This window comes from Stegastes partitus, unplaced genomic scaffold (assembly GCF_000690725.1).
Source record: "Stegastes partitus isolate 25-593 unplaced genomic scaffold, Stegastes_partitus-1.0.2 Scaffold1649, whole genome shotgun sequence".
Classification (NCBI taxonomy): Eukaryota; Metazoa; Chordata; class Actinopteri; family Pomacentridae; genus Stegastes; species Stegastes partitus.
Window position 1 is genome coordinate 128,177 of NW_007579380.1, and position 17,712 is coordinate 145,888.

General features: G+C 41.8%; 2 protein-coding genes across 2 annotated transcripts in view; one reads left to right on the top strand and one right to left on the bottom strand.

Moving 5' to 3' along the window:
* lgals2b (lectin, galactoside-binding, soluble, 2b) overlaps positions 1–1,753 on the bottom strand; it is a 6,403-nt gene extending 4,650 nt beyond the window's left edge. The window contains exon 1 of the mRNA XM_008301252.1: positions 1,746–1,753. The gene's annotated coding sequence lies outside the window, so the exon portion shown is untranslated. The remainder of the gene's footprint in view (positions 1–1,745) is intronic.
* Positions 854–17,443, top strand: LOC103371799 (GTP-binding protein 1-like). The gene is made up of 14 exons (XM_008301251.1): positions 854–895; positions 1,202–1,392; positions 1,860–1,971; positions 4,204–4,384; positions 6,661–6,844; positions 8,085–8,249; positions 8,412–8,535; positions 9,262–9,376; positions 10,756–10,900; positions 11,598–11,780; positions 12,082–12,217; positions 12,760–12,938; positions 13,043–13,189; positions 15,645–17,443. Exons 2-14 carry the CDS (start codon positions 1,204–1,206, stop codon positions 15,756–15,758), a joined length of 1,974 nt encoding a protein of 657 aa, XP_008299473.1. The 5' UTR covers positions 854–895; positions 1,202–1,203; the 3' UTR covers positions 15,759–17,443.
* Positions 17,444–17,712: the final 269 nt, after the last annotated feature.

The following is a 17,712-nucleotide window of genomic DNA, read 5'->3' on the forward strand; positions in this document are numbered from 1 at the left end:
ATGATCAGATAGTGTTACCAGCACACAGACAAATGTAGCTTTAATCAAATGACCCAGTGCCACAGACGAAAAGAGAAAGACAAGAACAGGCTGTTGGTATGTCAGTCAGAGCTGTAGCCAGACACTTGAATGGCCACAACTCCACCATTTGTCATCTAAGAAATCTTTTAAGACACTTCTGGATGGATGTGTCCAACAATGTGATCCTGCCCTTCAGCAAGAGTGGCACAACATCACCTCATGGAGTTGCAGATGTGTAAACTATGCAAACATGGACACACCAGCTTGTGAATTTTGGTCTGTGAGCCCCCTCTCTGTCTGCCCATTATCTGTTTGTTTCATGACACCCATTCAGTTGTAGAGAAGCTGTGTGTTTGGACAGCAAATGTTTATTCCTGTGTGTCAAAAAGAAACAAGTGGAATTTAATAGAATTTTACATGTTGCATTTATATTTTTATTCGGCATATTTATTCATTTTGTAGTGTTTTGACATGTCCATATGGAGTTATTCAACACTCAAATTGCATTTTCTCTGGCAAAGAAAACATTAATTATAGACTTGTTTTTATTTAATAGCACTTTTGGAGGGTTATTTTCTTCTTATTATTATTATTATTATCATTATTATTATGTAACGGCAAGAGACTGTGTGTGTGTGTGTGTGTGTGTGTGTGTGTGTGTGTGTGTGTCTGAAAGTAGGTCAGGGTTTCAGGGTTTCACCCGAGCAGCACTCTGATGTATGTTGTCCTTTATCCAAGTGGGCGTGTCTTCATGTACTGTAACCAATCGCCTGTCTCCATTTTGTGGTGGGCGTGTCTTACGCTCGGTGCCCAGAAACCGAAGCCAACCAGAATCAACAACTAAGTTAGCTTGTCGGCTAGCTGGGAACTTCTGGTATGCTTCTATTTCACAAGCGATTTAAATATCTAATTCGGCTTATTTAACCATTTAAATGTACAAAAGTTTGAGAATGTAGTTGTCATGTTACGCCTGTGGTGATTAATTAAAATTTCGTTTTCCATTTTGAATGTTAAAGGTTATAATAGCAAGTTCGATGTTGGGTTAGCATTAGCTAGCCTGCTCTGACAACCAACCTAACTTTCTGTCTTTGCTAATAGCTAAAGGTTAGCTAGTGGAGCCATGCAAATGATACGAGTTAGTTTATTTATTGTTTCTGTTTTTGGATTATTCCTCTTGTAGACATGGCGTCGTCAGTGGCGACAGAACCAGCGTTATGCCCAGGTTCAGCACCAGCCGCAGAGTCCATAGTGCCGGCTTGTATGTTTGCTCCGGACCGGGGATGTGCCGAGGATCCATCCGGCGGAGAGGGCTTTGAAGACGGCGAGGGTACAAACGGAGAGTCCGCGGATCATTTAGATTTAAGCAGCAAGGTGGGCCTCATTGGGAATTGCAACTAGTAGCGTTGAGTTTTGAGATGTTCCAGCAGGGCTGATATTTCTGTTGTGATCCTGTTAACTTCTGTGTAGTAACAAAGTTGCTCACATCGCATTTTGTGCTGGCTGTGCACAACACCGCAGAGTGACACGTATATTGCTCTGCGTATGTAACTGCATCCAGCTGGCAGGTTCCCAGACATGGGATATATGAAATGTATGCGCGAACTGTGCAGTCGTTTGTATATTGTGGAAACGAGCAGCCCCAGGCATCAGGCTGAATCAGCAAAAACAAAACTTTACTGACTGATTTGCAGAGCAACACCAGCCTAAACACAAACGCTGATTACCTGCTGAAGTAGTGACTTCCAGCCACTCCAAAGACTTGTTTGCCCCTGTGTTTGCTCTGTTTGATCTTTCCAAATCTTTGTTTTCTGTCTCTTCACCTGTCTCTCACCTTCCAGCTGGTCCTTGTGAGTCCAACGGGGGAACAGTATGATTCATTACTACGACATTTAAGGGAGCGGATAGACGAAGGCTGCGGAGAGACAATCTATGTTGTTGGCATGGGCTCAGGTAAGAGTTAGGAACTTTCAAGGAACTTAAGGATGACGCCTTTACTTGTACGTAGCCAAAAAAATAAAAAAGCTATTTCAATATCTCGGTGTCACCATGAAGCTCTGCAAAATCAACACTAAGGATTTGCTTTTTTCTGAAAAACTTGTATTTGCTCAATTGAAGAGTGGAGGAAACTTGTGTTCTTAAAGACCATATGTTGCATAAAGTTGGCGTTACATTGTCCTCATACAGTGAGGAAGGAGGAAATCCATTTGTTAGGAATAGATGACAGGACTGCACCTTGGCTCGGGGGTTAGCACCTTCGCCTTACAGCTAGAAGATCCCCGGTTCAGGTCCCGGTTAGGACGCCTGGGATCTTTCTGTGTCCTAAAACATGCTGAGGTTGATTGGTGATTCTAAATTGTCCACAGTGTGCTTGTGTAGCGGGCTGGGATAGACTACAGCCCCCCCACGATCCCAGTGAGGATTAAGCGGTGTATAGATAAAGAATGGATGGATGGAATACATGACAGTTGAAAGTCTTAGTTGGTGGATGCACAAGATTGGACAGTAAAGTAAGATACCTAATAGCCACTGCTCTCAGCTGTGGTTAGACTCTTACTAATGTTGTGCTGATAGTTCGTTTACAATCATGATAATAATTTGAATTAATCAAAATGCAAAAAATGCTGCATCAGCCACTCTATCTGCACGGAAATCGCTTCATCACATAAAATACACCTATTACAATCTTCTTATATTCATATTGGTTAAAACATGGTATGATTTTTTGCCTAAGACTTTAAAAGATAAAGATCACTGATTACTACTTTGATATAAACTCAAGATTTGCCACTCATGACTAGTCAGAGAATTCTAAAAATCTCCTGTCTGCACCTGGTAACTTCTATCTTATTGAATACTACGAGGGGGTATGTTGTAGTTCAGCTTGGTCAAAAAAGTCATTGGTGTATGTAGTGAACAGATCCTATAGATGGCACCAAAGACTTTCAATATTTTAGCAGGCACATTGTTTTTAGAATAAATTGAAACCTCAAAGGCAAAGAAAAAAAATAATCTGCCATGATGTCGTGGAAAGCCAGTGCTTATTTTCGACTTTATTACCTCTGGCTCCTGGAAAATATAGTTAGTGCAGCCTCACTAAACATAAACACACATTTATACACATATAGACTAAGGCTATGGTATATATTGTTTCATATCCATATAAATTGTTTTGGGAAAGTCATTTTTTTCCGTATACCTAAGTAAAAGCGAAGCCACCATTGTGAAGCCTCACTTCTGTTGGCTTGTGCCTCCCAGGCAGCTAATCCCATTTGTTTGCTGTTGAGTTTTCATTCTGAAACCCTCTGCTCCACACACAAACACGAGGGCCTTTGTTGGCTACCGGGGTTATTTTTTGCCTGTTACAGCAGCATGTGTGACCCATGTGGCCCGTTGAAGAGGTCAGAGTGCATGTGTGAAGGGGTGTCATTTATCCTTGCTCAGCACAGGGACTGTCACCAGTTCAGTAGTACATGTGTCGGTATTCATGACCGTCTGCCTGGCTGGACGAGCAGCTGACCGGCCTGCTGACCTTACTGGAAGTCGGGGTTTCTCACTCTCGTACAACCAAGCAGTAGTGGGGTTTTTGTGGTGTTTTTATTGAGATAGACAGCAGCTGTTGTGGCTACTTTCACCATAAAGTAACTGGTAGTGAGTGATAATGTGAGTTTATTTCCCTGAGAAAATATATATTGGATAAATAGGCTTCGTTTGAAATGTACAGTTACATAAAGATATGTCTTCAGTGCTGTTCTTGGACACCGTGTGAAGCTAACTGGTTGTGATTAAGTCATTTTGGGAATCATTATGTTCACAGTAATTGAGGTTTTCTCATCTCTGCACACCCACTCCGGGCTTTTCTACACACCAGCTGTTTTCTTTCTTCTGTAAAGTCCTTTTCTGGTGTGGTATTTGTCTTTCTGGTCACCGCCCTGTCATATTGCATGTTGGTAACCTTCCTTACATTAAAGTTTACATTCCATTAAAGACATTAAACATTAAAGTTGCTAACATTCCCAGGGAGGCATTACATTAGCGCTGACATTCACCAGACATTCTAAGAAAGACTCTCTGCTCTCTGGTACCGAAAAAAGACAAATATTAAAAAGAAGATGTGTAATAGGGCCGTCCCTCTCTGTCCTGCATCACTGTAACCCCCTGTCCTACCTCCTCCTTCCTGTTTAGATGGAGGTGACTATGGTCTGGATGAGAAGGACATGGAGGCATCGGTAGCAACCGTGCGCTCGCTGTGTGAACAGATTGAGGCTGACCTAATCCTGCTGAGAGAAAGGACTGACACTGGCGGAAAGATCCGGGACTACCTCATCCGCCGGCGCGTGGGCGAGCAGGATTTCCTGGAAGTCAGGTATAGAGCGTAACAAGAGATTCTGTGAAGGGAGAAAGTGTGTTTTGAACTGTTGTCTACCTCAGCTGCTGCTGTTAAGGTCCTCATTAGTGTGACTCTTAGGGTTGGGTTCTGTGTTTATATGGAGTGAGTGTAAATATCGTTTTTTTGGGGGCGAGTTCTGTGTGCAGTTTTAAAGTCCCTTTGCACAGAGAGTGTCCAGAGTTCTGCACCTGTTTATGCATCGCTCAGATGTTTCCAGAACTAAAAGAATTTGTCCTTCCTTTAAATCAGGGGCATCAAACTCATTTCCATCCCGGGCCACATAAGCTTTATGTTTACCCTCAAAGGGCCGGCTGTAACTGTAAGACTGTATAAATGTAACGACTCCTGAACATATTGTTAAATAATTGTCTCTGCATTTAATTATTATGTTTCTTATGTACAAATATTGTGCATGCATTTACCTAGAAGTAAAGTATATGTTGGCACATTGCTGCGTTATTACAACATTATATTAAATTATATTATATTACGTAAATCCCATTAATTTATCAGATGAGGAAACACCCATCTCCTGCAGGCCACATAAAATGACATGACGGGCTGGATTTGGCCCGCGGGCCTTGAATTTGACACGCGTGCTTTAAATCTTCCTGTGCTTTGTTGTCAACAGAAAGCTTCTCTCTTATATGCTCATGATACTAGACGAGCCACCGCTTACAACAAAACCAAACTGGTAACCCAGAAGAATGGCTGAAAGGATTACAAACCCTGTCTCTTTAATGCAATCCTTCTATTTAATGCAATCCTATTTGTTTTTTATCCAAAGCACAAGAAGAATGGAGCCAATTAATATGAAAAAAACAGAATGTTGAACTAATAACATTGCAGTGAAAGGTCCGTATTTAAGAAACAATTGCATGAATGTTCAACCCTTCATTAGTGAGAGTTCATATATTTGTTTTTAATGACAGACTGTACCCTGTTAGTGGTGGATGATACCAATCTTGCATCATCTGTGGACAGATGTTGGGCCGTTCTTCACTTGATTAAGCTTTCAGCCGCTCTTTGCTGCAGGACTTTGGATTCTTTATCTTCCACCGGCAAATGCTCTTAACGTGTTTTTTATTGAATTCAAGTCAAGGAAATACTTGGGCAGGTCACAATTTGCACCTTTTTTTCTCTAGTCCAATATTCATTAGACTTCTTTCAGTGTTTTTTTTTTTTCTTCACTTTAATCTTGCAGCTTTGTGCCATTTTGTGAACAGTAATTTTCTTCTTGGACACCATCTGTACAGGCTGACTTCATGCCTTATTCTTCATACTTTCTTAGACCAGATGTCCCTGCCGCTAAGTCTGAAGCACTTACATGTTCAATGCGAGGCGGCGTAAACGGCAAACGTGTGTGCCATCATTTCCAGAGCAGGGCGGCTGCACTTTGTGTATAATTCTTCCTATATCTCCTAACAACTGCTGCAACTGTGTTTCAGCTTTTGTTCAGTTGCCTGCAGACGTTGTCGCACCGTTTCCCATCTTTACAAGGTCTCACAATCTGTTTTCTTTGCCCAGGCAGTTGTTTGTTAACCAGCCATGTGACATTAGACACAACTCGGGCCAAAACTAACTTTGTTCACACATTTAACCGTAATCAGAGATTGTGCGTGTGATCGCTTTTGTTTCCGTGATCACAGGTGTACTCGGTGTTGTTTTGCTTTTTGTACTGGGGCTCGTATTTTCAATATATTCCATCTAATCTGTTTGTTTTTCATCTTACATAACATAAAATACCATCCGCTTGTATCATGTGCTCACATCCATGACCAGGGTGTTGTCTTTCTGGTGTTGGCGATATGAGCACATGCGATTCCAACATTAATTAAATTACATTTACTCGTTCATACAGTGGTTTGACAACATTGTCTTAAGTGGATAAAAAAATAAAGATTTTCTGCAGCCTTGTTTGCGACAGTGACAGATTATGGTTTATTACAGCGCAACCCTTTGTTGTACCAGACGCTGCTGCTGCTGGCAGTATTTATATTATTTCGACATGTCTTTACCATATGAGGTCTTCTGTTATTTGGATTCTGTCTATGTGGGATTGGATTTAGAGGATTGAACGTTATTTCTTCCTGAGTTTTATGTTATCGAGCTTTAATTTAAGTAGGTTATGCTGAGACGGCGACAGAATGCTACAATCAAATTTAATAATACAAGAATAGATAGAACAGATATCTCCGTTTAAGCCTCTGTCTTTATTTCTCACTCTTCATCTTCTGCTATCTTGCCTCCAGAGTGGCAGTTGTGGGGAATGTAGACGCTGGAAAGAGCACCCTGCTGGGGGTGTTGACCCACGGCGAGCTGGACAACGGCAGAGGTTTCGCTCGCCAGAAGCTCTTCAGACACAAACATGAAATGGAAAGCGGCAGGACGAGCAGCGTGGGCAATGATATCCTGGGCTTTGACCAGGAAGGACAGGTGAGCTTCTGCCAACTTAAAAAAAAAAAAATATCCCTAGTGATTTTAGTTTAAAGTTGTCTGAATTAAATACCACATATCAAAAACATTGCTTGAAAAAAAGGCAATATTTTGGGGTAGTTTTTGTGATTTTTATTACAACTTAGTTGGTGTTGCGTTCCTGCTTGCAGTACGTAGCTCATCTGTCAATGTGGAAGAACTCACAAGAGAGTGAATGGGGGTGAAGAACAAGGTATTTATTTACAATAATTGAATAAATTAAATGAACAACAAAATGAAGGTTTCAAGAAAAGTGTGGGGGGAAGGGTCGGCTGTGGGGTCATGCCAAATCAAAGAAATAAATATAATAAAACAGGACCTAACTCAACTCTTTCTGAATGAAAAGAAAATGAAAACAAAAGGCCTGGCTGTCTTATCTAGAAGTGATAGGAACACAAAACGTACACGGTGGCAACAACCCATAACCTCATGCATGTAACAAAGAGAACTACATGTATAGGGTACCCACTCTTCTCTCAGCTGCACCTCCTTCCCACCACAAACCTTCAAAAGCTGACAACAACATGCAAAATGACAGCAACAAGAGGCCGAGAGTGAACAAAGGAGCATGAGGGCTTATAAAGGAGAATCCTCCACCCGATTGGACAACCAGCCAGAGCACGAGCCAATCACCCACTCCTCAGGAGCTCACAGGTGGCAGTGGCAGGAAATCCGCAGGTTTTGCTCATCTTCCAATAATCACCTGTAAGAGAGAGGTGGAGAGGGAGAGACACACACACACACACACACACACACACACACACATACACACACACACACAAATACACAAATCCTCCACTCTGCACGTAACAGTTGGCTTTGTTGATTCCTTAGAACTTACGCCATAGATACATAATATTACAAAATGTGGGAATAGGTTTCACATCTCTCAGAGATTCTTGTGTTGTTAATATGTATTTCTTTTGTTGTTGTTTTTCTTTTTACACCAACAACCCAGTTGAACAGTATGCATTTTTCCTGCCTAAATGGCCCCTCAGTATAATTTCTGAGCTTGAGATCAGCAGCAGGTGTGTTATGAATAAAAGCCTTCGATTCAGATGAAAGAAAATTGACTTCTGGAGGGAGTCTTGGAGAAACGTATTTCTTCTCTCTGTTGGAGTTTTATTTTACTCTTTTTTTTTTGATTTACTTCACATCCTCTCTAAGTTATCTTCTGTTCTGTCTTCCGCTGTTTGTTTAGGTGGTAAACAAGCCAGACAGCCATGGGGGAGGCCTCGATTGGACCAAGATCTGTGAGAAATCCTCAAAGGTCATCACCTTCATTGACTTGGCTGGCCATGAGAAATATCTGAAGACCACGGTCTTCGGCATGACCGGACACTTACCGGATTTCTGCATGCTCATGGTGAGAAGCAGGATAGGAGAGACAGGCCTGTGTGGTTGGTTTTAATTGTAAATACACCAACCCAGTGACATCCTGTTTAGCATTCTGTTCATGTGCGTGTTTGATTTTCGGTGCTTCTGACCTCTTTGCGTATTTCACCACCTGTCTCTTTGTTTCTCTCAGGTCGGCAGTAACGCTGGCATCGTTGGCATGACCAAAGAGCATCTGGGTCTGGCCTTGGCCCTGAATGTGCCAGTGTTCGTAGTGGTTACCAAGATAGACATGTGTCCAGCTAACATCCTGCAAGGTAGAGAGACATACATGAGAGACGTATCAGTGGTCAATAGAGCTGCAGAGCTTTTAGTAAATAGCTTCACTAGTTACGGTGAATTGTCCCACATGGTCACAGTGCTCAGGTCCGTTATCGGTCAGACTAATGCCTCGCGTTGTAAATTCAGCATAATTTACATTCCCACAGCAGTGATAACATCATCGCAGCAGCCATACCATCCACACCGTTTTGTAGTTAAAGACTGTTCGCAGACATTAATTCCTTCTATTCGCGACTCGGCCGTACTTTAATGATGTTAAGTTAGTGTTTATGAAACTCAGCACTTACCCGAGAAGCCTCTCCGGGAAGGAAAAGGAATTATATCACCTTAACTGCTGGAAGGGTTTTCAATGTGAAACTAAAGGAGAAAGAGTCGAGTTTGCATAAATGGCAAGCCACTGGAAGAGCAAATAAACAGAGCAAATGGGAGTAATTACGAAAATGTTGAGTCTCCGTGCTAAAACATGATTAAATATGCTTTTAAAAACGCAGAATTACAAATACAGGGCTTTCTCTAATAAAACCCTGCTTCTCTCTCCAAATGCGTACTGTTTAAATTGAGCTTATTACGAAGCGTGCATGTCCATTATTTTCATTTGTTTAAGTCATTCGGCATGCTCCAAGACTCTGTGACAGTTTTAGTTTGAAGAAGCACTCATTTTTGTGGATTTGTTTTGTTTGTTTGCGTGTGTTCATCCACAGAGACGCTAAAATTATTACAACGGTTATTAAAGTCACCGGGCTGCAGGAAAATCCCAGTTCTTGTCCAAAACAAGGATGATGTCATCGTCACAGCCTCCAACTTCAGCTCGGAGAGGTAAGGACAAAGAAAAGGCGGGCTACGTGTGGGAAACTGGAACGACATGGAGCAAAAATGAAAACAAGTCAGACTTACTAACTTCAACAGAGAAGGTTGATGGAGAAATTAAACACACGTGACATGATGTCCACAAATAAAGAACTGATAAGATGTCTAACAGGAAGTACAACACATTTAATGAGAGTAGACATTTGTATGGACAAAATATATCGTGTTTACTTAAAGTGGCAATCCTGAAGGAATCTTTCAAACATTTGTCTGTTAAGTCGCCACGAAATGAGATTACAAAGTGGTGACTGAGCCTGATGACACTGACAGTATTGTGCTATTTATATATTTGCAAAATATAAAGAAATACATATTTATGAAGTTACTGCAAATACAAACTAAGCATTTCCTTCTCTTGCAGCCTCACATTTGAAGTGTTTAACTCACAAGACATGAATTGTCTCGTAATATGAAGTAGAAGGAATGCTTCTTCTCTAAAATAATTCTAGTAATAGTCTTTATTTTTCTTGGTGCGGGAACTTTTCACTGTGCCTTCAGATCACTGCTGCTCACAGAATGATGGAAAAAGGCCTCACGGTTAAAATAACAAGAGCTTCTTTTTGTTTTTTCTTGCTGCTAACAGTTTTCAAAATAAACATCATCGGTCGGAGTTTTTCCGATTAAACGCCGATATATTCTTACAAATTTTTCTTTTTAAATTTTTCATTCTGACAAATATTCTCCAAGGCAAAAGCGTGTAAAAAAAACACTTCAGCAACACCACGAAAAACTCCAGTTTTGCTGCTGCTTGTTGTAAACAAGTCGAACTTTGCTCACAGAGATGACGAAGAGTATAGATAGCTTACGGCTGTACAGCGGTAAGATCACTCACTCTGCTGCAAAGTCTAGAATCAAAACAGCAGATAGAGCGCTCGCTTTTTTTTACGGGTGCATACTATGTTTAATGCTTTGTTGCATGTTTTTGTACTTGAAACTCCTCTCTGTTGTAAAGTTAAATACTGAAGGACAAAGCAAAACAGAAAAATGTTCTGCCTGTGATTCATAGAAGTTATTTTATTCATTATATATTTTTTAAATTAATCAACTATCTGAATTTTTTTTTTGCCAAATATCGGAATCGGCCTCAAAAAAATCCATATCAGTCGGGCCCTACTGTGATGTGCAGGTGGTGCAGTTTGTATTTTTCATCTTCGCTTTAACTCGACACACCGAGCAGACGTTTTCTGACACTCTGGCTTAAGTTGGAGTCTTTGAATCGCTCTTTGACATGAAATGTTTTGCTGTTTAATTACAGTGCTGGTGAACCTGAATGGAGGCTAATATTTAACTGTCGTCCTTTTCTTCTCTGACTCCCACCCTCTCTCCAGGATGTGTCCAATTTTCCAGATCTCAAATGTGACGGGGGAGAACATGGACCTGTTGAAGATGTTCTTGAACCTGCTCTCCTCTAGGACCACCTTTAGCAACGACGAGCCTGCGGAGTTCCAAATAGACGACACATACTCAGTACCGGTAAGAATAGAAAACACACTCAGCTTGGATGTTGAAATTTTTTCCCCCCTAGCATTTTAGCACATGAAAGTGGTTGCCAACGGGGCCAGCTAGACCAAAGAGAACGGTTGACAGAAGTCCAAATGTTTTTAAGTCAAGCCCCGAGGGGCAGACGATGGCAGTTTTGAGTCTCTGCTGTTGCGGGTTAATACTGATGCAAAAGCCGATGTGTGTGCCAGCAGCAGCAGTGCCGTGTGAAAATGTGAAACACTGAACTGAATGTGTGCACTCACTGTCAGAAGCCCGTATATGTGGCTGTGGTGACATAACATGACAGCGTTTTGATTTGCGCAGCCCGGCTGTCGCTGCTTTTAACATCAGAGCTGAATATAAAGGCAAGGACATTCTGTACAATTCCACAACACGTAGTATTAAAAACAGGCAGCTGATGTAGTGGTGAAAATAGAGTTCACAGAGTTGTACTTTCTGAACATATAAAGAAGATTGTGGGCGGTGTGTGAAAATCCACGATAAGGTGTGAAGCTCCATAAATTTAACTTTCCACACTGACACTCCTCAGTAGAACATATTCAAAGAAAATACATCATTTGATGAAAAGTACACGCTCAAAACTACCGAGTATGACTGATGAAGACAGTCTCTATAGATAGCACCAAGAGAAGAGGAGCCAGATGCCTAACTTGTCCTCTCTTGACAGGGTGTGGGCACAGTAGTTTCAGGCACTACGTTACGGGGAATGATACGACTCAACGACACGCTGCTCTTAGGCCCGGATCCCCTCGGGACCTTCATCCCCATCGCCGTCAAGTCCATCCACCGCAAGAGGATGCCTGTCAGGGAGGTTCGCGGCGGACAGACGGCATCCTTTGCCCTCAAAAAGGTGTGTAGGGGAGATTTTGGTTAAATTACAGCCATTTAGGACATTTCAGACAACCTGACACAAAGTTTTAAAAACTTCTGAAAAGGATAATTATTCAAAAAACTTTGGGATGTATTATGAATAAGAATTAGTTTCCTAACTTTCTAATCAGTTTTATAATGCATGCAAATCCCAAGGAGTGGGAGCAGGTAGTGCTCTCATTCTGTTTTGTCTTCACTTCTCCCCAACTTCATTTTTTTTTCTTTTCTTCCTGCTGTTTTTTTTTTTTTTCGTCGGCACTTCATTTTGGTTTTTTTTCCAGATCAAACGATCATCTATAAGGAAAGGAATGGTGATGGTTTCCCCAAAGTTGATGCCACAGGCCACCTGGGAATTTGAGGCGGAGATTTTGGTGCTACACCATCCGACCACGATATCCCCGAGATACCAGGCCATGGGTTAGTCAAATCACGCAATCAAAAACATTTTACAGCAATTTGTGTGTCTTCTTTATGTCTTAGATTTGGCCACTCAGGGATAGTTATGGGCTGCAATGTGGTTCGGTGGTTAGCACCATTGCCGTGCAGGTAGAAGGTCGCCGGTTCACATCACCAGGGGGGCACCGGGGTCTTTCTGCGTGGAGTTTGCATGTTCTCCCCGTGCAGCGTGGGTTCTCTCCAGGTTCCTCCCACAGTCCAAAAACATGTTGAGGTTAATTGGTGATTCAAAATTGTCCATAGGTGTGAATGTGAGTGTGCTTGGTTGTCTGTCTCTAAGTGTAGCCCTGTGATAGACTGGTGACCTGTCCAGGGTGTCCTCTGCCTTCACCCTGAGTCAGCTGGGATAGACTCCAGCCCCCCACGACCCTAGTGAGGATTAAGCGGTGTATAGATGATGGATGGATGGATGGGATAGTTACACGTGCTTTTCTGGAAACTATATGGTCACTCTTAGAATTCCGACCAAGAATAACGGGATCACTCTTTCTCCATGTCATTAGTCCACTGTGGCAGCATCAGGCAGACAGCCACGATCCTGACGATGAACAAAGACTGTCTGAGGACAGGGGACAAGGCCACAGTCCACTTCCGCTTCATCAAGACCCCCGAGTACCTGCACTGTGACCAGAAGCTGGTGTTCAGGGAAGGACGTACTAAAGCTGTCGGCACCATCACCAAGGTACTGTCGCTTATCGCTGCTTCTCTATTTGATCTGTAATCGGTGTATTAAGTTTGTTTAATAATCGGTTAAATTACTAACACCAGCGTTGTCTGTGATTTTAGCTTCTCCAAGCGGTGAACACTCTGGCTGCTAAGGCCCAGCAGTCCAAGAGTCAGGCCAGTAAGAAGACTTCTAAAGAGGCCACAACAGCCAGTGAGGAGGCTGGATCGACAGCACGGCCGCCTAGTCCCAACACAGCACAGTTACCAGTAAGTGAAACAGTGCTTGGAGAACCTTTACCATTTGCTAGTTCTCAGGATTACAAGTGAGACATGAGAACATTTTGTGGTTAATAGATGCTCTAAGTGTTCAGCAGTGTTGTTAGTAAAAGATGGTGCAGTCCTTCCTAATAATGTTGAATTGTATTGAAACCATGTTTGAATTTAAGGCATTTGTGTATCATATTGGTGTATTTTTGCCATTTAAAATTCTATTTGAACTTTTTTCTTCCTGCTTTTTGACTGTCTTTGAACCTCAGTTGTTTAATTTCTGTCTCTGTCCCTTTTCCTCTGCATTCGGTTTCATCTCTTAATCACGTATTGACGACCATGATTTTTTCCCCAACAACCTTTCGTGTGTCGTCCTACCCTTCCCATAATACCCCGCCTTCATCTCCACCTCCACCTACATCAATCCACTCATTTGCCATCTGATCCTCACCCGCTTCTTTTCCTGCTGTTCATTGTCTTTCCTTTCATTTAACGCTTTCCTCTCCTGCTGTTATCTCCTTCCTTCCCTCCCTCCCTGTCTTGGCATGCTGCGTCAGACAGTGGCAGAGGAGGAAGATCTATGTAAAGATGGCAACAAAGAGAACAAGGTAAAGAAGTTTTCTGCAGACTGTTGGAGTCACGGTGGCGTCTCCTTAAACTTGGATGCTGTTTTTGTTCTTGTCGCCTCCACGTTCTAAACCGATGTTTTCTGAGCATGCCTACCATTTTACTGCACAGTCTTCGTTTATTTTCACAGTTTCACACAGTTATAGCTGGAAGCTGCTCAGTAAAACCACGCTGTTTCATTGCTGGCCACTGAGCAGCTTCTTTTTTCGCAATCAAGTGTTTACTGGCTACTTGCTGAACTGGACCCTGTGGTGTTTGATTTAGAAACAGTCAGGGTACTTACCTTTAGAGAGAAAACCATAATGGCTTGTGTTTTTTTTTTTCCCCTGGTTGTAGTGTAAATACTTACAATATTTTAATTTTAAGTCTTTCTATTCTGAAGTCTCACTGGTTAGTTAATGTTCTAGTGCAGGGGTCGGCAACCTTCAACACTCAAAGAGCCATTTGGACCCGAAAACACCGGGAGCCACAAAACCCTTTTGGCATTAAAAATGAAGACAACACTGCATATATGGTTTTTACCTTTATGCTATGTTTAAAAAAAAAACTATAGTGTTTAGTTATATATAGTTATGAACTCAATGACCTGCTACAGAGAAAACAACATTTTATATCTGCAACAAAAACGTTTTGAACTCAGCAAAAAAAAACAGACGATGGGTTGAAGGTTACTTTGAAATAAAAGATTCAATGTCTATTTGAGTCCTCCTAATATATATATATATATGAAATAAAAACCCAAACTTAAATTATCCACCTGCAGTAAAATAAAAATGCCGTCTGGTTGTCCTGCTGACTGCAGCTGGGACTGCTGACCAGACTGCTGACCGCCTGTGAGTGCTTTGGGACGGGAGGAGCTCACAGCAGCACCGCTGCTCGCTGAGGACAGTAACTGCACAACGATACGTGTTTTCACGTCAGTCTCCAAAACACCAGAAACAGTCGCTAGATTGCCCGTGCAGCGTGGGTTCTCTCCGGGTTCTCCGGCTTCCTCCCACACAGTCCAAAAACATGTTGAGGTTAATTGGTGATTCTAAATTGTCCGTAGGTGTGAATGTGAGTGTGCTTGGTTGTCTGTCTCTAAGTGTAGCCCTGTGATAGACTGGTGACCTGTCCAGGGTGTCCCCTGCCTTCACCCTGAGTCAGCTGGGATAGACTCCAGCCCCCCACGACCATAGTGAGGATTAAGCGGTGTATAGATGATGGATGGATGGAAGTTCACAAAAATCTTCAAATTTACTATTACATTTAAAAGACTAACGAACTAAAATAAAAATACATTTAAATTAAAATACTCATTATTTACTGTCCAAAGCCAAAAGGAGCCGCAGCAGAGGGTTGCCGGCCTCTGGTCTAATGGAAAACTTAACACCAGTTTTTGTATGTTAGACTTTCTGCAGAACTACAGTGAATTGTAATTTTGAATACAATTTGTGCAATTTCAGGGATTTTGCCAGTGTGACATAATGGAGGTTGGTCACCCCACATGAAGTAAATACAGTTTTACTGAAAATAATAACTGTCAGAAGTAAATCCTATTTAGTGAATAAGGACGTTGTGGGGGGTTTACCATCTCCATCACAAAATCCTGGCATAAACCCTGAGCTGTTTCCTTCCCCTTTTTCATTTTATTCCTTCCCCTTGAAGAAACTTTAACCTCGTCTTTATCCTCTTAGCCTTTTTAGTTAAAGGCACGGACGAGAAATGAATTCCCGTTTCTCAGAAATGCCTCCTAACTTCCGAACAGTTTTGGACCGAGCAGCTGCGTTCACTTCATCTCAAACCTGATTTCATGCGACTCACGGCTGGTGTTTGTGTCCGCCTGCAGCTTAAGTCGGGAGGTGGAGGACGCAGGAGAGGCGGTCAGAGACATCGAGGGAAAGGCCTGAACGCTGCGACAATCTCTACAGCCGTGCCCGCGGGAGCAGCAGGAACCGCCTGAAAGCACAACCTCAGCCCGTTATCATCCTCTCTCTGCAGGGAGGAACAGTGACTGCGCTGCCCTGCTGGTTGTCTGTCCCGTCAACACGTGTCTTTAACATAAAATGATTAACAATTTTGAATCGGGAGCGAATAATTTTTCACCCTGAGTCAGTTTACAGCATTATTGGTGTAATTACTGGTGGGCTGCAGAGGAGGGTTGTTTCGATTTGGTTTGAGTTTTACTTGCATTAACAATTTTTTGCAATTTGTAGGTTACATTATATGCGACGCTTTCTATTTTAATACAAATGTTTCAGGGGTGTTCATCTTGTTTGTAGTTCATCAGAACTTCCAGCAGAGGCATCAGTCACTTTCCCGGCCCCTGTCTTCAGCATTTTGTTTTCTTCCTATTCATAAACTTCTTTTCCTGATTCCTTACATGTTCTCCTCCACCTGACTGTCATTAACACGCCGAAATTCAGTTGTTTTAAAAGCTCCTCGTCACGGACACTGGCAGTATAAATTTGGACATTTTGGAATCGATTGAACTGAAAGGGAATGCCTCTAAAAAAAGCACGGATCGGATGGAGCTGGTATGTTTGTTCACTCCACCACTGGTTCTGGGTGGCAGCTGCAGTGGTTCCCCTGCCGAAGGTCTTTTTGATACGATAGAAATGGTGTTGATTATGTAAATGTTGTGGCCATTTAACAGAACAAGTTCTGTTCTCGCCGTGAAGTTGTTACGACTCACTTGTCATGAAGTACCCGAAGAACACAACAGTTTCTGTAATCCTGCAAAAGAAAGGTCATTTTATTGATTTTATACTGAACTGTTTCTCTAAGAGTTCCTGTTTTACTACATCGGGTTCATGCAGCCAACTGAGAAAAGCTCTGAACAGTCCTTCCTTTTTTTTCTTTTTTTTTCTCTCCCCCTCACACAAGTACTGTCTAGCGGCCAAGTGGCTTTTGTCGTGTTTTAATCGGGTTCAGGTCCTTTTGAACTTGTTTACTCTGTTTACTGGGAAAGAAGCCAAGCAGGCAGAGAGCGCTGAGCACAGTTCTTCCATTTAATCCAGTGCGATAACCAAATAATCCAAAAGCTGAATGCACAAAAAAACATTGCCTACTATTTTGATAAATTAAAAAAGTCACATGTTATCAAAAAGCCAAGAAAGAACAGGAAGTTTGGTTGCACTTTTACAATTTTAAAGCAACAAATTCCTTTCATATGACCAGAGATTTAATATTTTTTCTACGGATGTTTCTATACGATTCAGTTTTTGCTCAACACTAACACGACCTGGCCAGTTAATACTGCAGATCATCTCATAACATAAACCAACGATCACATCAAACTAATGCGAGCTACAGAAAACCTTATGTTAGCTACATGTTGGTTTTATCGAGTTGTTTTTTTCTTCCAGTCTCACATTCAAAACCCACGAACGCTGGTCCGTCTCTTTAGGGCTACACCCATTTTCATCCCAAGGATCCTAAAACTGAACTGCCAAAATATTTCTCCCCCCTCCTCCCTTTCAACTTTACCAATCGTGCATGGGTTTATTTTTGAAGAGACATGCTCTGTGTGTATATACAAACATGCAAGTTGTGCAGAAGAACTAAAAAAAAGAAGAAGATGCCATTTAAATTAAGTGGTGCCAGTTTGTGTTGTAAATCCTTTTAAATAAAGATGTTCTAGAAAACTTGTTTTTTTCTTTTGCTTCATATTTAAATCTGATGCTACGAGGCAGCTAATCCAAACAAGAATGAGGTGAGAGAGGGTTATCTTTTGGTGAAATTTAGCATCATTTTTCAGTTTCCATAATTGCCTCGGATGTTTATATGTCATCACTTTCAAATTAAGAGACGTCTTCTACATTAGCTCCTAACTGCCGGTGACCCTCCCCCCTCCCTTCACCACATCACTGGATGTTTACAACATTAAATTCAAATTACAGAACAAATAGCAGTGA

What these genes read in the sequence shown, in the direction of transcription:
- LOC103371799 (XM_008301251.1), top strand. Translation starts at nt 1,204, where the DNA reads ATGGCGTCGTCAGTGGCGACAGAACCAGCGTTATGCCCAGGTTCAGCA. An exon ending in TCCAACTTCAGCTCGGAGAG is followed by an intron (nt 9,377 to 10,755) that starts GTAAGGACAAAG and finishes CCCTCTCTCCAG; the next exon opens with GATGTGTCCAATTTTCCAGA. An exon ending in CTGTCGGCACCATCACCAAG is followed by an intron (nt 12,939 to 13,042) that starts GTACTGTCGCTT and finishes CTGTGATTTTAG; the next exon opens with CTTCTCCAAGCGGTGAACAC.